The sequence below is a fragment of the Arvicola amphibius genome, chromosome 4 (assembly GCF_903992535.2).
Source record: "Arvicola amphibius chromosome 4, mArvAmp1.2, whole genome shotgun sequence".
NCBI classification, from domain to species: Eukaryota; Metazoa; Chordata; class Mammalia; order Rodentia; family Cricetidae; genus Arvicola; species Arvicola amphibius.
Genome location: NC_052050.1, coordinates 53,133,951 through 53,157,697, shown reverse-complemented (window position 1 = coordinate 53,157,697; position 23,747 = coordinate 53,133,951). Strand labels below are relative to the sequence as shown.

Here is a 23,747-nt window from a genome sequence, read left to right as displayed (position 1 = left end):
AACAGAGCGAGCTTCCCACAGTTCTCAGGGCTCTGCAGTCAGCTTCCCGAGGCTTCTCTGGAGAAATGTTCCAGACAAAAACACCCCAAACTGACTAAAAACCACACTGAAGGGTTCTAAGTCGGCTGAAGGCTTTAATTCTTGTCTACCCCTTAACGCTCTCTACTGATCCTCCCTGGAGGTGGGAGTCCATGTAGCAGCTGCGTCCTTCTCGCTATTAGGACACAGTTAACTGCTCCACTGAAGACCAGCTAGGTTTCAGTGTTTACAGGGAAGTTACACATTGCTAGGTTTGAATACGAAATGTCTCCCACAGCTGGTAACATTGCTCTTTAAAAGGGAAGCTTAGATGGAGTAGGTCATGGGGGATGGGTCACTGGGTGTATCTCATCTCTGATTTCTTCCTGTATCTCTTCTTTGTTTCCGGTCAAACACGAGTTTAAAAAGATCCTTAAGTATGCAATGCTCTGCCTCACCACAGGCCCCAGAACAACAGAGCCGGCCATGATGGACTGAAACCATGAGACAGAGTCAATCTTTGCTTCCCTCAAGGTCTTCCTGTCAGGTAACTGGCTCACGGCAGCACCAAGTCAGAAGAACACCCTGAGGAGCTTTTTGCACAAAAAGTCAATACTGATGGCACCCCAGGAGAACTAACACCCGCCCCCAACAACAGTGCAGAAGGATCCCTGTAAACCCACCCACCCAAAGGCTTCCAAAGCCTCATTGTGTTGACAATCTCAGTGAGTCAAACGACAGGCCCCTCCCACCTTCTGGGGCTCCACCCATTTCAGAAAAAGCAGGAGAAACGAAGGAAGAAAGTAGAGGGTAGGAAGTTTTACCCTGAATCAAGAGGAGTTGGGAGGACCCTTGTCTTAGCATAGAGTGGGGAACCCTGATGGCTCCTTGGCCTTGAGAGGGAGGGAGGGGAGGTATGGGTGGAGGGGAGGGTAGGGAAGGGGGAGAAGGAGGGGAGGGAAGGGGGAGGAGGAGGGGAGGGAAGGGGGAGGAGGAGGGGAGGGAGGGGGGAGGAGGAGGGAAGGAGATGGAAATTTTTAAATATTAAAAAAAAAATAATAAACCATGAAAAAAAATAGAAAAAAAATAGAAAAAAAAATAGAAAAAAAAAAAAAAAAAAAAGAAGAGCAGGCACAAGTAGTCGCTGAGTTCACACCCAAAATACTGTTTAGGATTTGTGGCAAGACTGTCACCAAGACGATTCAATAGGAAGTTCCGGACTCACATAAGACACAAAGTGAGAGGAGACTGCGTACTCGGTAAGAGCGGACGTGCAAAGGACAATTTCCGTCCCTTATTTTCAATAGATTTTGCATTGCTTTGCCCTCCTGCTCTCATGTACTTAGGTGCTTCCTCTCAAGTTCCTGTCATGGCCTGGTAACAACTCGCTATAGGCTGGTTCCAGCCTGCAGAGTGCACATTGAGGAATGTAACTGTCATCTCCAACACTGAATGCCACGGGCCCTTCTTCCCTAGTGCTTCCTTTTCCTGTCAGACTAAAGCAGGTCCTGGCTGACATGGATGGCTCCCCTCTCCCTAACTTAGCAGCTAAGGGGGATAGAAATAGGGCATGCTGGAGAGCCTTCTGGTCTATCTCAACATTCTAGACTCAGCACCTCAAGCTGACCCATCAGGAAACCAGAGACCCTTACTATGGCCTATGGGAATGCACTCTATGGGAATGTCAGCAAAGGTATCAGATTACTGATGCAGAGCAAAATCAGATGTATAGACGGGGCTGCACTGTGACAAGCTGTTGAACAGACATGTGGAACGTCATGAAACCAGAAACACAGGGCAGTGCCACAGTGGCTTTATCCCCCAGCTGTAGTCCACAACCCTTTACAGTTTAGGACCCACGATCCAGCTTTAGCATTATCACCCACCTCAGAGGGAACACTCATTCCCACTGGGGTCCACAGTATGACCTAAACACATGATTATGGTGCATTTGTTAGACTAATCTGGGTGTAAACTCAGGCTTCTCCATTTACCGGCTGTGTAAGTACGAGCAAGTTGATCTCTGGTAATCTCATTGCTCTCTCATCTCTGAGTGGCCATTGTTGGACAATGGGGTTAAAAAAGAAAAATAAAGGAGCAAAATATGTCTAAGGACCCAACGAGGTGGCTAGAACTAGAGAGGAACTGATATAGAATGGCTAGTATTGTTAGTAACTTTACTGCTCTGTAGACTTCTTCGGTAAGCCTAGCTCAGTAGGAACACAAGCCATCCCTTCCCTTACCTGTCAACTGCCCAGTGACAGAGGGGCCGGCTGTCCTGTGGAGATAAGTAGCTGCAGGCCAAGGAGAGCCCCACAACCCGGATGGAGAACAGAGTCCCCAGGTCCTGCCATGACAAAACCAGAGGCGACAGTTCATCACATAGTCCCTGGGCTGAGCAATTGACTCTGTGACACATATATTAATCAAAAGGGCAAGCACTTTTTTTTCCTGCAGTATTTTGAATATTCTCTTAATGGCTGGTATTTAAAATAGAGAGCTACAGAGGCTTCATTGCTTTGAAGATTCAGTCTCTTAATACAATGATCTTATGCCATGCTCGCTATACTGAATGCAACCCCTTGCACAATGAACACAGCATACACAGAAACAAGTGTTTAACTGGAGCAGATACTGATACAGTAAGTGGAAAGTAAAATCTATTTTTAATTAATTATCGGTAAGTAGTTCAACCTTCTTTATGGACATGGTTATCATCACCACGATGAGACAGGTTGTGCAAAAACAAGTTCATATACACATGCTACGATATCCTAGCAGTTCTGAAATTGAAGCAAGTCTTTTTTTTTTGTTTTTGTTTTTCGAGACAGGGTTTCTCTGTAGCTTTGGAGTCTGTCCTGGAACTAGCTCTTGTAGACCAGGCTGGCCTCAAACTCACAGAGATCCGCCCACCTCTGCCTCCCACGTGCTGGGATTAAAGGCGTGCGCCACCACCGCCCGGCTTGAAGCAAGTCTTAATGTAAGATATGCTTATATTATAGATGCCTCAAAAAAGTCAGTGGAACAAACAAGTCGGTTCAAAAGTAGCCAGAGGATCTGACTGCGAGCTTCTCCAAACACATACAGATAAGAAAAGCACAACAGAAGATGGTTACTACCATTTGTTGATAGGAAATGAGAACCAATGAACCAAGACCACAATGAGATGTCATTTAAACCCACCGTAACAACTGTACTTCTATCTATCTTCTAATTTTAAAAGAAGAGAGGAATATGTGTTGGGGGGGATGTGGAACATGCACAGTTGGTGAGAAAAGGTAAAACAGGACTGTGGCAATCGACTCTAAGTTTCCCACGAGGTTGTAGCCACAGCTACCATCTTATCCGTTATACACAGGGGACTCCAAAGATGTTTGGATAATCATGGCCACAACATTGCTTCCTATAGTCAAAAGATGGGAACACCTCACATATTGGTAGCAGATAAGTGGATAAATGAAATGCAGTAGATAGACACAACTCAATTTCACCCAGATTTTAAAATGAAGGAGTAGGAGGGAAAGGTAGCTTGGTAGTAGAGCACATTCTAAGCAGACTCTGGGTCTGACAAGTCATGCACTTGCACACACACACTTACACAGAGATCATAATATGACAAGAAGTAAGAAATTTAGCACCTATGTGTTAGTGACTCCTCACGCTTATCTTTAGCCTGAACTTCTAAGCTTGAGAGAGCTTCACTGTGCCCAAGGCCTCAGGGTCCATCTCAGGTACCCTGGGGTCCATCTCGGGCACACTGGGGTCCATCTGGGCACCATCTGGAGGGAAATCTAGCACATGCCACAGGTATTCCACTATTAAATGGGTACAGAGCTTTTGCAGGAGGATTGTTTAAAAACCTGAAAGTATGGAAGTACAAGTTACATAGCATTGCAAATGCAATTAACATTTACTTATGAATGGTTAAGTTCATATATCTTGCCAAAAAAAATCAGTGTAGTTCATTCAAATAAAGGAAATATAGTTTTTAAAGCTGTCACTCAAGAACTTGGCTACAATTAGAAAACACTAAAATTTCCTTCTAAATTAAAGCTGATGACAGATATCTTAAAATCATGGGTAAGGCTGGATGAATTCTGTCTAGCAAGAGATGAGGAGGAACGCATTATCACTCCAGGAAAGAGTAATGGCCAGCACTTCAGAAGACCAAGAGGTCCAAAACACATTGAGACAACTGTGAGGGGCTCCTGTGGCTGTGGCAGCAGCCATGTGCAAGGGCAGGCAGGCCAGGGGATAAAACAGAGCTGTCGAGGGTCGCTCTGTTTGGATGTCATTTGATTGTCTTCCCGTGTTTGTTTTCACTGAACACTTGGTCTATAAGGCAGCCAATTAGGAGGCGGGGGGGTCTTGTGAGAGGCCCTTCAGTTACTGAGGCATCCTCAAAAGAGACTTTAGTTCTCCAACTCCCCCATCCCATGCTACACTTGAGATGTGATGGTTTTGTTCTATATATGTTCCTGCCATGACTTTGAACCCCCAACACTCTAAGGTGATGGAGGCGGGTCTTCTATCAATCTGTTGATTTCATTGGTTAATTAATAAAGAAAACTGCTTGGCCTAATAGGTTAGAACATAGGTGGGTGGAGTAGACAGAACAGGAAGAAGGAAGTGAGGTAGATGGCTCAGTCAGATGCCACACCTCTCCTAAGTTAGTCAGACTGTCTTGCCTCTCCTCAGGGAGAGAGATGCGATGAAGCCAGGCACCAGGTCAGACATGCTGACTCTTTCCGGGTAAGACACTGCTCGTTGTGTTACACAGATAATTAGATATGGGTTAGTCAAGATGTGAGAAGAGGCTGAAACTAATGAGCCAGGCAGTGTTTAAAAGAATACAGTTTGTGTGTTGTTATTTCGGGGTATAAGCTAGCCGGTGGCCGGGAGCTGGGCAGGATGAAAAGCAGGCCTGCCCGCAGCTCCTCACTACACTAAGGCCTATACGCCTTTCTTCTTCCTGAGCCAGTTTCTGTGGGATTTAAATGCAGGGATGTGACACTGACCAGCACAAGGGCCTAGGCCAATGTTTTTCAACCTGTGGGTCATGACCCCTTTGGTGTTAAATGACCCTTTCACAGGGGTCACCTAAGACCATCTCATATCAGATATTTACATTTTGTAACAATTTTGTAACAGTCACAAAATTACAGTTATATATAAAGTAGCAATGAAAATAATGTTATGGTTGGGGCCACCACACACGAGGAACTATATTAAGGGGTCACAGCATTAAAAATGTTGAGAACCAGTGGTCTAGACAGAGAACTTCAAGGGAATTTGCCCAGCTTCTGGACTATGGTCAAAAGACAAAACAAAACAAAACCCCTCATGTATCCAGCAACAATAAATGTACAATTACAATGTGCGGTCGATTATGGTTTTCTATAGTTTTGACAAGAGCCAATCAATGGCTGGAGCCTGCTAACCCCGGGGGCTTTGATTCAGGTTGGCCATGGAAGGTTGTACACTTTCTAAGAATGTTCCCTTCAGTCTGGGAGAAAGAGTTGTCCTTTGTCACTGCTAACTGACAGGGAGGCCCCCCCATTAGGCAGATCCCAAGATCTATGTGGAGGCAGCCAACCCTGCATAAAGAAAGAGTGCTGCACTCACACCCGAGTTTACATGGAGACCATAAAAAGATGTTTCTGCAGTGATAAGTCTTTTTTTCCCATAATTCATGCAAATTAATTCTCTCAGCAAATGGCTCGTTTTTGTAAGGAACACTTTCCTGTCCTCTATTCTAGGCTAAACAGATTCGTCTTAGAGCCTTCAATGTATGTTCACTACGCTTAATCTCTTCAGCTCCGTTTTGAGAACTCTGAATACATTCTTTTCAAATTATTGCCTCGTGGAGCCAATCTTTAATACAGCATTAAGAGGATTAAGGATGGGGGATGGAGAGATGGCTCAGTGATTAAGAGCAGTTGCTGCTCTTGCATAGGATCTAGATTCAATTCCCAGCACCCACATGAGACAGCTCACAACTACCTGGAACTCCAGTGCAGGGGATACGATTCCCTCTTCTGGCCTCCCCATGCAGTGCACATGTGTGGTGTAAATACAGATAAGGAGGCACACACATATACATAAATAAATAAATCATAAAATTTTAAAACAGAGTATGGATTAAGGAGGAGGGCTATCCTGAGAGCATAAGCATTCTGAGCACGTGATTCCTGGAGCAGATCATGCCCAGCTGCACATTTACCAACAAGGAAAAGGACCCAGGGCCGGGCTGAGGCTGTATGCACTTGAATTAGACTAGCCTCACGGATGGCTTGATTAGTTTCTAGCATTGAAAGACTGTAGGGCACAGAAGCAAAAGTATATGCATGCGACATACAAGGAACAAGGAGCAAGGGTAGCTGGGGAAGGGGGAGGCAGCTGGAATCAATGCCCACATGAAAGTGGTTTCACCCCCTTTCAACAATCCCTAGCGCAGTCTGGGGGATAGCTACCACTATTACTAGAGAGCCTGACCTACTTGTGGAGAAGCTAGCTTCTAATTCCGGCTCTGTGGTATAAGGAACAAAATCCTTTAGACATAAAAGTTTGGACAAATATAGTGAAGGTCTTTAATAAGTGGCTCTTTGGTATGAACCCTAAATCAAATGTATGAGGCTGTCTTTGAGAGAAAGAAATAGCCATGTGGCAGATTATCTATGAAATAATTTGGTATAACCCCATTAAAAGGCTCTTATTACACAGTTTCTAAAACAAGATTTTCAAGACTACTGATGCAACCCTGAAAATTCCAACACTTCCCTGCCAGAGCAGTTCAAGACACTGAAGTGAAAAACCAATGTTTTTATGGTGGAAGTCAGTGAGTTTTTAAGCTTTTAAATGTTTTTGGAGCAAGACAAGAAAGTATTTTTCCTTGAATTTTTAAACTCGGTTTCTTAAAACAAAATTATTTTCTCATCTAGATCTTCACTCGTGGAAATCATCATCAACAACAATTCATTTTCCACAGAAATTACATGTCAAGGGGCTCAGCAGGCAAAGGCATCGCTTCCAAGCCTGACAATCTGAGTTCAATACCTTCCAGACTCACAGGTAGAAGAAGAGAAACAACAGAGGCCTTCGACACCCACAAGGGTCTCACGGCACAAACAGGCACACAAACACACGCAACAAATGAATAAATGAATGAATGAATAAATGTAATTTTAATTTTTAAAATAAAAACAAAGAAAAAAAAAGAAATTCTATCTCAAGCCAGGTGTAACTTGTGCCTGTAACCTCAGCCCTCGAGGAGGTTGAGGCAGGAGGACTGTCACAAATTCAAGGTCAACCTGGACAGCAGAGAAAGACCTTGTCTCAAGAAAGAAGGTTGGGGAGGGGAGGAGAAAAGAAAATTTTAACAATTATCTTCAAATTTCGATCTATATATGTAAGCTACAACTAGCGAAAACTATGGAAAGCCACAAAAACACGGAGCTGAGAATAACAACGCAAATGCTTTATTTCAGTGATGGTTGTGAAAGTGTCTCCTAATGTGAGAGATGAAAACATCAGAAGCCACACATCCTTGCACACAAACTGTGCGCGTGTCCGCGCGCGCGCACACACACACACACACACACACTTCTTGAACTCACACACAGACCTGTGCAGGGACTTCACTCCTCATGAGGCACCGAACCTTGCTGAGAATACACTGTTGTAGCTGGGCCCAGGATATGGTTCTGTCTTCCCGTATCAGGAACGGTGGCCCAAACCTGAAAATGTAAGGAAGTAAGTAATAAGTTATTTCTGCAGAGGGAAATTCAACAAGAGTCATGTATGTTTGCTTCGCTCTGGTTCCTCTCCAACGGATTAGTGAACGGTTAGGAGCCAAGGCCTACATGGAGTTGCCAGTTGCTTATACATTACACACATAAGCTGCTGCCTTGCAGACGGTTCCAAGGGACAGGCTCCCACAGCACAGTGCAGGGGAGCCAGAGCAAAGCATCCATATAACACACTGTCCTATCTCAGGAATATTCCCATTACTGGGAAGTTTCCCATATCCCAACCCACTGAAAGTCCAGCAGTGGGCTTGGCAGTGAGCACAGGATATACCCATGGCCCCCTGCTCTGGCACAGTCACCCTTACCCTGGCTGTGGGACGATCTGACTGAATAATGAGAAACCACTGAATCAACATTGCTAAAACTGAGCATCACAGAGGGAACCTGTCTGGATGGGGAAGGGCGCCCCGCGTGGCCACTGAATGGACGGGTCAGCTCATCAACCTGGCCTGTGTTGTTATGCAGTTTGAGTTGCTTTCAGTTTGTTATTAAACATTGCTGCTTACAGCAGGAACTACACACAGCCTAGGCACAGACCCTCAGCTCCATGTTCTTCTAGGATGGAGATTCTATGAGCAGAAAGGCAAAGCCAATGCTACTTGACCTCCAAACTGTCCTACAAAAAGGCCAAGTCAGTCCACTAGGGAAGCAAACACCTTTATTCAGGTCCCCGGATAAAGAGCTGGGTTGTTTGGTTTGGGTTTTTTGTTTGTTTGGTTTTTGTTGCTGCTGTTTTGTTTTTACCATCTTGTCCCATAAGTTGCTTCATTCTTGTTCAGAATGAGTAGTTCAGATTTTCCTTAGCAATCTGAAGGGCTAGGAATAGAATCTCACCACTGCAGTAAGAATTCTCGCCTTGCCAATGACACTGAATCTTTTACCCTATGCATATCCAGTGAACTTATTTTACTACGTACGAGACATGCTAACTCCTTTGCAGGAGAGCGAGGTTTCCTATGATGTATGTGACTCTTCACCTCTCATGGGGCATATGTATTTTCCCTCATTTTCTTTTGCCTTTAAGGTTTTACATTTGGTTTCAGATTAAAATGTTAAATTTATTTAAAGCATAAGCCTTTTCCTTCATGGTCCCTTGTTTTATGTGCTTCAAAAGGGGTCTCCTTCTACTCCAAGACATAAATATTCCGTGGTGGTTTTCTGTTTTGTTGGCTTTGTTGAGAAAAAGAGACTCAGTCAGGGGAGCATGCCACCTACACTGCTTTTCTGGTAGTTTGTGGCAATTTTTTTCTGTGATTACCCTTTTAATTAATTTGGAATTTATATGTACAAATTATGACAAGAGGAAGGAATGATTTAAAACAAAAAGAAGTGATTTGCTCAGCCATAATTGGATAATGTACCCATCCCTAGGACTATGAAATAGATGCCATTTTATCAAATAGTAAATACCTAAAGATACTTTGGCCTATTCCGTTCTGTCGATTATTTTCATATTCTTTTACCCATATCATAATATTTTAACAATTAAAATTTCATTGACCTGACTATCACACTACAAACCCATGATTCTAGGGACTAGGAGACTGAGGCAGAGGATCATGAGTGTGAGGCCAGCCTGAGCTACACAGGGAGTTCAAGACCAGCCTGGGCTAAAGAGTAAGACCTCAGTCTCAAAAAAAAAAAAAAAAACCAACATCAGCAGCAGTGTCAGTGTGGCTGCTACCATCTCTCATCCTCCGCTCCCTCCTCCCCAGTATTTTCCGGTTATTCCTACTACCTTAAGATCCCAGATACATTTTTAGAACTATTTTATCAACCTAAACCTACCTCACTAGAATCACACTTCGTTTTTTTTTTTTTTTTTTTTTTTTTTTTTTTTTTTTTTTTTTGGTTTTTCGAGACAGGGTTTCTCTGTAGCTTTGAAGCCTATCCTGGAACTAGCTCTTGTAGACCAGGCTGGTCTCGAACTCACAGAGATCCGCCTGCCTCTGCCTCCCGAGTGCTGGGATTAAAGGCGTGCGCCACCACCGCCCGGCTCACACTTCGTTTTTGTTTTGTTTTTTATTGCTTGTGTAGTGCTGGAGGCTGGTTCCAGGGCCTTGTATACACGAAGCACACACTGTATCACTGAGCCATACTGGAGTTCTCTCTCCATCCCCCACCCCCATCTATCTCTCTCTCTCTTTATAAAGATTTCTTATTTTATTTTGTGTGTATGAATATTTTGCCTGGATGCATGTACGTGTACAGCATGCATGCCCAGTTTCTGTATAGGCCAGAAGAGGATATCAGATCCCCTTGAAGTGGATCTATGAATGGTTGTGAGCCACCGGGGATGTTGGGAACAAAACTGGGTCCTCTTCAAGAGCAGCAAGTGCTCTTAACCAATGAGCCATCCCTCAAGCCCCCAGAATGTTTGCATTTTAGTTGGCCGATGATAAATAAACGTATGTGTAGGGCACAATGCAATGTTTCAATACATGCATACATTGTAGAGCGAACAAATCAGGGTAATAGCCATCACTCCAAACAGCCACAGCTTCCTTCAAAACACTTTATCTGATTATATTAGAAAGTTGTCTATTTTTTAAATATTTGTAATATAACCAATCACTTTCTTGACCCTTTAATTAGTTTGAATCACTTTCTAGCTCATGTCTTCTAGACAGACAACCAAACAACAAACAGTGGGGTTTTTATCTCTACTTCTACCACCCTTTTCCTCCCCCAGGGATGGGTCTACTATGTAGCCCAGGCTGAACTCACAATCCTCCTGCCTCAGCCTCCTGACTGAGATTACAGGTGTGCCTGGCCACGGCTCACTTGCCTCTTGTAGCCAGTTTTCTGCACTGTGTGGCTGCTGCTAGAACCTCGTGACACAATGTAAAATAGTGGTGTGAGCAATCAGTTTCTCCTGCAATTAACAGCAAGCCTCTGATGTTTAATTAAGGATGGTGTCAGACATCTGCTCAAGGCAATTATAGCTAATCCACTAGCTCAGAAGCACTGTTCTCTCATCTTCTGCTTTATTAACACTGGGAATAGATACTTAACTTTATCCAGTTAAAATTATTCTAGGTAGAATCCAAGGATAGAGCTCAATACAGTGATCTACCACTGTAATCCCAGTACCGGCGCAATAGAGACATGAAGATCAGAAGTTCTAAGTCAATCTTGGGTACATTGTGAGTTTAAGACCAGCCTGGTCTACAAGAGCTAGTTCCAGGCCAGGCTCTAAAAAAGCTGCAGAGAAACCCTGTCTCGAAAAACCAAAAAAAGAAAAAAAAAAAGACCAGCCTGGGCTACATGAGATGAAGAAGGAGAGAAAGGGAGGGAGGGAGGGAGGGAGAAAGGGAGGGAGGAACCCCACTCATCACATGACAATAGGAAAGAGACTCACATACCTGCTTGCCTGCTGCCCTGACCCTACCAGGTTACAGAAGAGGATGAGCACCCTCTCACCATGGGGAGGCTTCGAGAACCGCTGGCTGTCACGGACTGCCAAGCGCGGTGACACTGACAGACCAGATGGATGAGCTGGAGGAGAGAATGACACCAGAGCATCTATTCACCACGGGGGAACGACACTAGGGGACTCTGAAGGGAGATGGTGAGGCTCTCAGCATTGAGTCTGTTGGCATCTGGCATATACAATACATATACATATGATATGATTTTGTGGCTGTAGTCAGTCAATGATTTTAAAAGATGAACCAGGATTTAAGTAGCAATTTGCAAAAGGAATCTGGAAAATACCCCAAAATTACTTGGGTTGTTTTTATGTGTTCATCCAAAAGAACCTTAGAGCACCCACTACGAGAGACAAAGGAGAGGACCTGAGCTAGTCTCTTGTTCCTGTCAATTCTGAAATACTGATTTTTTTTTCAAGGAAAACATGTGTCACCCATGACTGAATGTGAAGTTAGAGCTTATTTCCCTGGGTTGCAAAACAGTCAAGGTCAATCAGTGTTTTGTTCTGGATTATGCAGCCCAGAATTCTCCTGTTGACTCAGAGAACATCAAAACATCTGCTTCCCACAGCTCACTGCCTAGGCTACCTCAGGACAAATCAAATGCTCAGAGCACAGGATTCGTCTGAGCTGTGGCAGCTGCCACTCACATTACCAACCCTATGCTTTTTCCTGCCATTCTTACCTATGATATATATTCATTTGTAAGTTAGATATAATAAGAGAATAATAACAAAAAACAATAAAATAGGATAATAAGTTACTATCCTAAAGGTTATTTAATATCCATTAGTTGTGAGGCTGGGGCATAGCTCAGTGGTGGAGTGACTATTTGACAAGCATGCATAAATCCCCAGGTTCCATTCCCTACTACCTCAAAACAGATACACACACATTAGCAACGGATATTTCCAAAATTTTTCTTTTAATGTTTTTAGAGCATAGGGGTGTAGGTAACAGAAACTCAAAAAAGGGAATCTGCCAGTAAGTGAAGGCTGCTGCATGATGTGGGATTCCCCCTCTGTATGCTGTGAATACCACTGGTTAGTAAAGAAACTGTTTTGAGCCTAAAGCAGGACAGATCAGAGCTAGGGAAAACTAAACTGAATGCTGGGAGATAGAAGGTGGAGTCAGGGAGAAGCCATGGAGCTGCCGCCAGAGACAGACATGATGAAATTCTGCCACAGCCACATGGCAATTCACAGATTAATGGAGATGGATTAACTTAAAAGATGTGAGCTAGTCAGAAATATGCTTAAGCTATTGGCCAAACAGTATTGCAAATAGTATAGTTTCTATGTGATTATTTTGGGTCTGAGCTGCCAGGCAGTTGAGAAACAAACAAGCTGCCTTCCTATGATAGCTGCATGCTGCAATGGGGTTTTAAAACATGGCCTTCTAAATTAGCTAATTGTGTTAAAATGTACACTGATGTACAATGAAAGTCAGCTGAAAAAGAAAATGACCACGTTCACCAGTTAGAGGTTCAGAAAAATTACAAGCATTGGGAAATAAGAACTGCTATCGGCAACAGCTGTGTGTGTGTGTGTGTGTGTGTGTGCATGTGTACATGTGTGTATGTGTCTGTCTGTCTGTCTGTGTGCCTGTCTGATCTCTTTGCCTATCTACAGCTCAACTGGTAGAAATCTGATAAGGACTGAGAATTGTAGCAGTCCTGAGACAAAGATGACACCAGGACCTCCTGCTAAGCAGTGAGTGGTTCCCAGAGAATGGTCCCAGGACCTGCATATTCAGCATCTTCAGGAAACGTGATTGACAGGCAGGTTTTTGAGCTCCAGTGATAGACATGCAGATATTCAAGCATCCCCCTCAGATCTTTAAATCAGAAACTCTGAATAAGGGGCCCAGAAATCTGCTTTAAGTAGCCTTCCTTGTAATTCTAATACTCCCTGAGATTTTAATATCTATCATCTGTAGATCAAATAACAGAGGAAATGAGCCTAACAATTCGGAATGTTAAAGCTAAAGATCAGCAGTCTCCGCACCCCGAGAAGACCCCCTCAAACCTATAACTCACACAAAACAAATTATTCCAGGCACACTGTACCTGAGAGCGTCACTGGACCGGGAAAGGGAGGGACTTGGAAAGCATACACGTTATCACCCTCTGCAATGGTATTCAGGTCCTCTTCATCAAAGAATGACCGCTGGAATCCATTGGGATACAGTTCAACCAAGATCACCTGAAATGAGAAGGATCATTTTCTCAAAAAGAACCCAACAGATAAGAATCCAAAAAGAGGGCCAGCAAGATGGCTCAGTGGGGAAAGGTACATGTTGCCAAACCTAATGAACTGTTTGAGCCTGTTTGATCCTGTTTGAGCCTGTTTGAGCCTGTTTGAACCCACATGATGGAAGGAGGGAACTGAATCCTGCAAGGTGTCCTCTAGACTCCATATATGTGCACGCGTGTACACACACACACACACACACACACTCACACACACAATAAAGATAAAGCTTAAAAAATAAACAACGCAGTCTTAAAACTCATTTCTTCTTTCCTTCCAAGAGCCTACATATTTAAATCATAAAATATAGCAAACATAATAGATTAACCACAGACATCTTAACTGCAACCACACACACACACACACACACACACACACAAACCCTAAAGTTTTATACCTAGCTAACCTACCACAGCACAAGTAGAAAAAAAGCACTTTGGATAAAGTGTTTTTCATGAACAGTGTTCAATTAAGAGGGACTAGATATGGGGTTACTAACTTTTCTCATACAATGTCATGCCTGAAAAACAAGTTCATGGAACACAGGAAGAAGCATGTGGTTTTACACTACAGAAAAGAGACCTGGCTGCCCCAGAAACCAATTCAGCACCTCAGTATACACATAGCATAGAGCCCCTTTGAGACATACTGGCTGGAAAGTTCCCTTACAAAAGATATAGTTCAGGCTTTAAAAAAAAAAGCTGAATCAGAAAATAATTGAGTTATAAAAAAGAAACGAATCAAGGAAAATAGTACACATTAAGTATAAATCTTTATTCTACATTTAAACCATAAGACCAAATAAAACTATATTTAACTAAAGTAAGGGGAGGGGAAATATATATTATAGAACAATAATAAATATTATCTTACTATCTACAATAATTTATTTTTGAGGGGGTCAGGTCAGGGTCAGAGTCAAGACAAGCCCTGAGTACATGTCCTCAGCTGGCCTGACCTGGAACCTACAACAATCCTCCTGCCTCAGCCGCTCAAATGCTGGATTATAGGCATGCAACACCAATACCTGGCTTCTATCTGCACTAATATCTAAACCAAAAAGGTGTAAGGGAATTGAAGCAAATCCAAGATCTCTGTGTCATTTCGAGAATTTTTAACATTAGGTTTTGCTCATTATTCACACTGGCTTTGGTAAATAAAAAATAAATTAATATATGTATCCCAAATCACAAGATATAGAATAAATGCATCCAGATACTTCCATTCCCATACACAAACATGCCAATCAAAGAAACCAAAACATCAATAGGGATGCTTAAGCTCCAGTCAGTCTGTCCATGCTGTACTGACATCATGTGAGTCCCATCCCCCTCGCAAAGCATCTGGTGCTTCACACTGCTGACAGTCTCGCTGCCACTCAACCTCTGCCTCTACCAGACTGTCCCTTTTGACCCTTTCGTTACTGTCAATTCTCCGAAAGTGCTCTCCCTCTTTCTCTTCACACACACACACACACACACACACACACACACACACCCTTCCCTAGAACACTTAAAAGTTCACTCATTTTTACATTTATTTATTTTGCAAGGGTAAGGTCAACCACAGCATGCGTTTAAAAGTCAGAAGGCAACTTTCCAGAGTCAGTTCTCTCCTTCCATGTAGGCTCTGGCAGATCGAACCCGGGTCATCAGTCTTGACGGCAAGCACCATTACCTTCTGAGCCATCTCGTAAGCTCCACTCCAGAGTTTACAAGGAAAATATGCATTCTTTTTCCCCCGTGTGAGAGTTTCATAGCAATGCTACAGGTAGAGATGGAGGTCAGGGCTCCTGAGGTAGAGGCATGAGGCAGCCAGTGGAATGGTGGAAGCCTTGGTAAGCAGGGTGGTTATACAAATACAGACAGCCACAACTGTAAGGTGTATATATACGTCGTATGTACACTAGTACTTAACAAAAAGGTTACACGTGTTTTCGTTTGTTTAATTTTAAAAGGTCCTACCAGGTTATCTGGGAAGCATAACTTTTATAGTTAAACAGAATTCTGGCTGATCAGCCTCTTGCAGGGTCCAAGCCAGAGAGCTAGAGAGCAGCTGAGTCACAGCTAGAACCCTACTCGGCGCCCCTCTGCGACATTCATCTAAACTGTCAACTCGACTGGATTTCAGATCACCATGGAAACATACCTGAAAATGCTCAAGAATGTGTTTCTAGAAAGGTTTAGCTGAAGATGAAAACCCATGATGAATGTGAGTAGCACCATTCTGTGACCTGGGGCCAGACTGAATGCAAAGAAGGCAAGCTGAGCACCATCATTGATCTCTCTCTGCTTCCTGACTGCAGACAGCAGTGTGAGCAGCTGCCTTACATGGATACAACCACACCTTCCCCGCCAGGACAGGCTGTAGCCCTCACACTGTGAGAAGGAATAAACTCCTTCTCTCAGAAGTTGCCTTCTGCTACATATTTGGTCACAGCAACGAGGAAACTCATGCATGCTCTTGTCTTGCCAGGCTGCTTGTCATTGGATCACTTTTATCCCACCATGTCACAGGGGTCTTCCAGGCACAGTTAAGCCAGTTCATCACCAGGACTCCTCAGAAAGCAAAATCAAGCTGAGCGTGGCAGCTCACACATGTAACCCCCAGCACTCAGGAGGCTTAGGGAAGAGAACCGCCACGAGTGTAAGGCCATGCTGGGCTTCAGAGTGAGCTCTACAGCCAGCCTAAACTACAGAGTGAGACCCTGCCTCATGAAGGAAGGGAGGGAGGGAGGGACGAAGGGAAGAAGGGATGGAGGGAGAAGAGAGACTTAGTGGCACACACGTTTTCATCCCTGTACTTGTGAGGCTGAGGGAAGGAGGTCAGCTTGGGCTATACAGTGAGGTAGTCTCAAACAAACAAGACAAAACAGAGTCTTCTTTCTTGTTTCTGTCCCCACCTTTTCCATCTTCTCTCACATCACATTCAGTGTCTGCATCTCACTGAGCATCCCTTCGGTACCCGGCCGATATTCTCAGAAGTAGAGATGCATAAATCCACATGCATTCAGACCCCAGCTTAGCCACCTCCTTGTTTATATGACCTTGGGCCATTCATTTAATCCCTCTGAACCTTTTCCTCACTTCCAAGATGAAGACCTTTGTAATTTCTTCTCTACAAGAGCAGATAGGACTGACTCTTGGAGTCAGCTGAGCACAGCTGAGCACAGTGGTGCATGCCTATAATCTCAACACTGGAGATGCGGAGGCAGAAGGGTGGCTGCAAATTTAAGGCCACTTTGAGAACTATATACAGGAGTATCAGCCTAGCCAGAACCATGTACTGAGACTCTATTATCTCAGGAAGGGAGGGAGAGAGGGCTCAGCTGCAGGACAATGTCCCGCACTTAGTAAGTATGACTGGTTAGCTGCTGTTGGATGGCAATCGCCGTCACCTTCTGAATGGCAAAGTGTTCCCTTGCGGTCACCCTGAGTGATAAATAATGCAGGGAGATGTCAAGGCCAGGTCACCACAAACACCCAGGGGACAACTAATCAAACAGAAGCCAGTGAGTCATGCTGAGTCATCTGGGAACCACACATTAGCCTGGGCGGCTGGCCCAGTCAGCATGCTGTCTCCCAGTGGTCAGGCCCAGCAGTTCCAGCACACCTCCTCTGCAGAGACGCCTCCTTCCTCAGCAACCATCTTCCTCAAGGCCGCCACGGTGCTGAGGATCGGCACAGCCAGGCCAACCCGCAGGAACCGCTGGCTCTTGGAGGGGAAGACCAAAGTGACACTCAAGAACCTGGAAAACAGAAGAGGAGCCCAAATCCTTAATGTCCGTTAAGGTGACAGAAACGGTCACCAGCACCGCGGACCATGGGGACCTACAGCATTTATACACAATTTGCTAGTTGGGTCCTTGCACTTTAGGTACCCTTCCAATAGGTGGCAGAAAAGAGCCAAATCTCACAAACTGCTTTTCCAGAGGTCTGAACATAAAAGGGTTTTGAGTAGAAGCCAAATCGCATAAATCTCTGGTCCCATGACTGTAACAGTTAAATAGAAAGGATTAAAAAACAAACACCAAGGCCGGGCGGGCGGGGGTGGCGCACACCTTTAATCCAGCACTTGGGAGACAGAGGCAGGTGGATCTCTTGAGTTTAAGGCTGGCCATCCTGGTCTACAGAGTTAGTTCTAGTGTAGTCAAGGCTACACAAAGAAACTCTGTCTCAAAAACAAAACAAAACAAAACAAACAACCTGTATTTTGTAAAACAAAACATCCAAGCTGCTCCTTCCAAAAGAAATCAACTGCATTGCTGACTTGTCCTCAGTGAGAATTTCCCTTGTCAATCTCTGCTTTCACTCCCCCCCACAGCCCTCAGAGGCCACTCCTGGGGGAGTCTGCCATGCTGTGGTAATTAGCCAAGTCATAAGCGAGGGTAAGAACCTGGGAAGTCTGCCCCAGGGTCACTGTTTAACCACCGTGCTACCAAGGGTCCTCAGTCTAATCCTACATTTTCCAAGGCTGCCAGTGGCGGTATGACCTATATTACTGCTTAAGATGGCAGTTCTGGTGGGAATGCAAGCTAGTACAGCCCCTTTGGATGTCAGTGTAGCAATTTCTCAGAAAATTAGGAAACAATCTTCCTCAAGACCCAAGAATACCACTTTTGGGTATATATTCAAAGGATGCTCAATCGGGCCACAAGGACATGTGCGCAACTATGTTCATTGCAGCATTGTTTGTCATAGCCAGAACCTGGAAACAACCTAAAAGCCCCTCAATCAATGAACGGATAAGAAAAACGTGGTACATTTACACAATGGAGTACTACACAGCAGGAAAAAATAACATCTTGAATTTTGCAGGAAAATAGATGGAGCTAGAAAACATCATTTTGAGTGAGGTAACCAAGACCCAGAAACACAATTATCATATGTACTCACTCATAGGTGGTGTTTAAACATAAAGCAAAGAAAGCCAGCCTACAAACCACAATCCCAGAGAACTTAGACAGAAATGTGGACACTAAGAGAGACTTACATAGATCTAATCTACATGGGAAGTAGAAAATAGAAAAAGATAAGATCTCCTGAGTAAATTTGAAGCATGGGGACCTTGAGGAAGAGCTGAAGGGTGGAGGGGAGAGGCAGAGAGGGAAGCAGAGAAAAATGTAGACCTCAATAAAAATCATTAAAAAAATTTAAAGTAAAAAAAAAAAAACCAGATGGCAGTTCTGCTTGTGGCGCTGATGGCAGAGATCACGGCAGGTCTGAGCAGAGGGAGTGGGCCTGGTGAAGAGGACTTGTGCTCTGCTGGACCCTAAACATGAAGATGTCCACAGGAATACAAAGGAGGGATAGGACCGAGGACGGTGGGGCCGCAGTGATAAGCACTCCATCTCCATGCCAAGACTGGCTCTACATCAGATTCACCGACCTTCCACCACACTGGCCTGGCCATCTGCGCTGGTGGCAAAATGGGCTTCCAGGAAAGGGACCGCACCTCCAGTTCCTTGCTTTTGGATACTGCAGCCCACTGCTCGCTCATCCCAACACCACTTTCTTCTCATCTTTACCAAAAAAGCTGTTTTTCCTCTTTCTTTGCTCCTTCATGAAATCATTCTCCAATAATCACATGTGGTAGCTCACACCTATAGACCCAGCACTTGGGAAGCTAAGGCAAAAGGATGGCCAGCTTGAGCTACTGAAATGAGTCTCTGTCTTTAAAAAGAATGAACGAATAAAAAATTCCCTGTCCCTTTATAAAGAAGGAAGGGGATCTTAGGTACAGTGGGGAAGAGCCTGCAGCAACAGAGGCCCTTGTCTGATGGGGGGTGGAGCCTGTGCCAGCTCCTGAGAGGGCCAATGATCTAAATCGGACACAGCATAGACATGCACAAGAATCCTGTTCATGTTCCTTCCTCAGCTAAAGAATGGACACTCCTCTCTCTTTACTTACCCATTCAGTACTGAGAATCACCTGACTGCAGGACTGGTCTCTAGAGAAACATGGCAGATTGAGAACCAGAAGGTACCCCGGAAAGAGGGAAGGGTCAAGTACAGCAGGCATGCTAAGACACTCAGGACAGTCACGTACCTCGTCTGGCGCAAGGGGATGGGAAGGGACACACACAGGAAAGGATCGAAGGTGTTGCTTTGCTTCAGGCAGTGAGGACAAGTCAAGGAAGATCTGTGAGGGCAAAGAACAGAGACGAACCTTCATCACACAGAAGAATAGAAAGAGAGGTGCTCAGCTCATAACTTATATGTGAATGTTCCTTGCAGCCTTGTTCACAAGAGGCAGAGGGGAATCAACCAAGCTACCTGGCGATAGAAAAGAGGTAAACAAAATGTGGTACATCCACACGGTGGAAGACAACTCAGCCATTAAAAAAGAAACAGAGCCCTGATACTTTGAAAGTACCGTGTCAAGTACCAAGAGAGACACAGACACACAGGGCTACCTACTGTATCATTGTTGGTATGAAATAATGTAATACAGGAAAGCCAAAGAGACACAATGCCAAGTGATGGTTTAGAGAAGCTGGGAGAAAGGGAAGTGGAATGTGACTAACACCTGGGTACCAGATCTTCTCTTTGGGTGATAAAAGTTTTCAGGAGCCAGAAGGAGAGGATGGCTACCCAGCATCGTGAGCATACATGGCGTTGGGTTGTACATTTTAAATGTATAATGGAGCTGAGTGTGGATGCAGACGCTGGAAGAACACCAGACTCCAGAAGTTCAAGGCCAGGATGTGCCAAACAACAAAATCAAGTGGATTCTTGCTGAAGTCAGATACTTAATTTTATGTTTCAGGACATTCCCCTTTTGAGGCGAGGAGCAGATTTAGTCTCATGTCTCAGTATATATAAGGATGGAAAAAAGCATTGCATACCAACTTTTAAGCCAAAGGGGTCTCAGGGTCTTTTTATCCTTGGTACTTAGCTTCCCTGAGCCCCCAAAATGCACAAATAGCATTTTTTTTAATTACATTTATTTATTTTATAGGGGGTAGGTGGGCATGCCATGGTATGCACGTCAAGTCAGACAGCAGCCTTTGGGAGACAGTACTCTCCTTCCACCATGAGGGTTCTGGCATGGAACTCGGGTCACCAGGCTTGTCAGCAAGTTCCTTTACTCTGAGCCTTTGCACTAGCTCACCAGCACTTTCTCAAGGTCCAGACTTCTAGGTTTTTCTGCCATGGATTTTATTCCAATGAGGGAAAGGAGGGTCTCTGGCATCTTAAGTTAAAAAGCGTCCCAAGAGCCAGATGTGGTGTTTCACAGATGTAATCCTAGCACTCGAGAAACTGAGGTGGAAGGGTGGAAAAGCTCCAGGCTGGCCTAGGCTATATAGCAAGACACTATCTCAAAGAAAATAATAATGACAATAAAAATAATAGCAACAACAATAATAATGATATAGGAGAAGATAAATCCATGGATTCACCTGAAGCATCTGCTCATTGCTAGACCTCGGGAATACAAGTTATCTAGAGAGAAGTTACCGGAAGGTTAGCAGTGATTTAGAAAACAGTCCCCATGGCCTTTTGTTTCCTTGCTTGCTGGTAGTGCAGGAGCACACATGTAGGCATGCTGTCTACACCACATCACACCCCAGTGTCCAGTCTTTTCTCTTTAACATTGACCCCAGCTCACACTGCTGCTGAACTCACCCAGGAAAATCAAGGTAGTGTTTTGATAAAAAGCAGCGTGTCCCTCAGCATTTGCTGGCCACTGGGCTGGCATTGTGGGGTTCCCTCTGCTGTCCAGTTTCTCTTCAGATCCTCCCACCTCTTCAGATCACCGTGTGCCAGGCTGTGCAACAGGTCACAGGATAGATTCTTGGGTTTGGAAAGCATCCTAATCCCTGCTTCACTCTTTGCTTCTTTTAGCCTCCACAAAAAAGCAGGCGCATGTCATCTCTCATAGAGTTGCATCGTATCCAACTCATCCAAGAACATGACCTTGACTTATTTTCTCTAAATGTATTATGTGTGCATGTGAGCATGTGCAGATGCCTGCAGAGGCCAGACAGAGCTATTGGATCCTTTGGAACAGGAATTATGGGGAGTTTGTGAGCTGCCTGATGTGGGTGCTGGGATCCAAACTCGTGCTCTGAAAGAGCGACGTATTCTTAACTGCTGAGCCACATCTCCTGCCCCAATGTGACCTTTCTATTACCTGAATTTATCTCAGGTAGCAAGAGATGTGAGATTTGGGGGGAAAAAAATCTAAGTAATTAGCTAATTATTTGTATTATATGTGTATGTATGTACATATATGTGTGTGTGTGTATGTATGTATGTATTATCTTATAGAAGTGAGAATCAAACCCATAGAGTTGTAGTGTATCAAACTTCAAACGGTTGTATCGTATCCAACTGATTCAAGAATATGACCTTGCACACACCAAGCCTGTGCTTTACCATTGAGCTATAGCCTCATTCTAAGTTCACATAGATCATAAGCACTATATTTTAATAGTATATAAAACAAAAATGTATTATCAAATCCTATGTAAACACTACACATTGACTGAAAAAAAAAACCCTCTTCCAGAAGTTGAGAATAGAATGACAATGACCAGAGATCAGGGAGAAGGGATGGCAAACAAGGAAATGCTGACCAATGGGCATGAACTCACAGGTATCAAGAAGTCCTGTATTTAACCATATAGGTGAAATCATTAAAAAAAACCTAAATATTATACATTTTATAAGATCTTTACCATAAACAAATGATAAATGTTTAAAGAAACATATATTTAGCATGACATTATATATTACAGGACACATGTCAAATCATCATACCATTCACATGTTCAATTCTGATTTTGTTCCAGTCTTTAAAATATGGAGTTTAAAATGTTTGAAATTGATATACACAGAGGTGGGAATCTCACATAAGAGGTTTTCTGTATCCAATGGCTTTCCGTAAGTCTCAACCTCTATGCTCATTCCCACCCTGAAGCTTGTAGTCATATTTGTTGAGTATGTTCCCCTCCCCATTTGATCCTCCTCAACTATCAAAGTCCATGAAAAGACACATGAAAACCAACAGTCTGTGGCTAGGGTCTCCTCTGTGAAGTCTCATTGCTGCAGGTACTTTTGCTAAACATCATAATTCTTTCAAACTTCCCTACTTTCCTACAGAAATACACATGTGATGATTTCTATCTCCCCCATGCTGTGTTGAGCTCACAGTGACTGACTCAAGCCATGCTGCGCAAACAGGAAGGGTCCCCTCGCTTCGGTATGACGTCAGCTGGTGACATTCTGGCTTCCACATCCCTGCTCTACAGGACCACCCCCCAGCCACGCCTTCCTTCCTTTAAAAAGGGGGGGTGCAGAGGGCCATTCCAAGAAGCCAAGAATGGAAAGAAGAAATCCTCAAGGTTGGAGTCCACAGGAGGTTGACTGGGGCTACAACAGGAAAGGGAAGTGTCTTCGTGTCTTTTGTTGTGCAGGGTCAAGGGCCATGAGACACAGGTGACCTCCGTGCAGAGCCCCTGGGGACCACACTTGAAGAACATGGCGCTTCTCACCTGTACTGTGCTTGAAAGTGGCTCTGCACAAAGCTGGGGCCTAGCGGGAGAGGAGTTGCAGATAGCCGGAGGTCCTCCGAGGCCTTGCTGGCATCTGGGGGCAGCTGCAAAGAAACAGGAAAGAAATCCAGTGACATCCTGTCCATATTATATTGCCGATATCTCGGTGCCGCGCCGCGTGCCGCGCACCAACTCCCCCCCCACCCCCACCCCCACCTCCCACCCCCGACCCCCACCCCCACCCCCGTGCATTACCGAGCTTTGGGCAAGGGGCTGGAGGTTAAAATACGCAGACACCTACAGACCGAGAGACAACGACACGGGTCATTCTTGAATTCCCCAAGAATGCCCCCTTTATTGTGTTCAGGGGCAGATTATATAGAGATAGCCACGCCCCAGCCAAACCCACCAGAAGCCACTCTCCTGCCATCAGGACCTCCTGAAGGTCTCGTGCTCAGATTTCTTGTAATCCCCTGATCTGAGGTCTCACTGCTCCCAACATTATGTCACACAGCTGCTTCTAGACCATGGAGCCCATTAAACCTACACCCAATGCCCATACTGTCCCTTCCTGAGCCTTGAGGAGCGATGATCTTCAATACTACCTTTACCATCCCTCAGTGTTCTTTCAATCCTGCTGCCCGCTCCCCCACCAAGTCCATGAGAAAGGGTAGATAAAAGCAGAACTGAAGATGAGCATAGCGGGAGCTCACACACACACCCAGGTCCGACTCCGCCC

At 44.5% G+C, this 23,747-nt stretch overlaps 1 protein-coding gene across 2 annotated transcripts in view; it reads right to left on the bottom strand.

Moving 5' to 3' along the window:
* The window catches only part of Usp43 (ubiquitin specific peptidase 43), a 66,801-nt gene that overhangs the window by 25,417 nt on the left and 17,637 nt on the right, over positions 1-23,747 (bottom strand). For both annotated transcript variants that reach the window (XM_038327277.1, XM_038327278.1), the window contains exons 3-9: positions 23,009-23,112; positions 19,558-19,650; positions 17,122-17,257; positions 13,326-13,461; positions 11,192-11,324; positions 7,643-7,754; positions 2,262-2,365 (exon numbers count right to left, since the gene is read on the bottom strand). In XM_038327277.1, the coding sequence (XP_038183205.1) occupies positions 2,262-2,365; positions 7,643-7,754; positions 11,192-11,324; positions 13,326-13,461; positions 17,122-17,257; positions 19,558-19,650; positions 23,009-23,112 (818 nt within the window). The remainder of the gene's footprint in view (positions 1-2,261; positions 2,366-7,642; positions 7,755-11,191; positions 11,325-13,325; positions 13,462-17,121; positions 17,258-19,557; positions 19,651-23,008; positions 23,113-23,747) is intronic.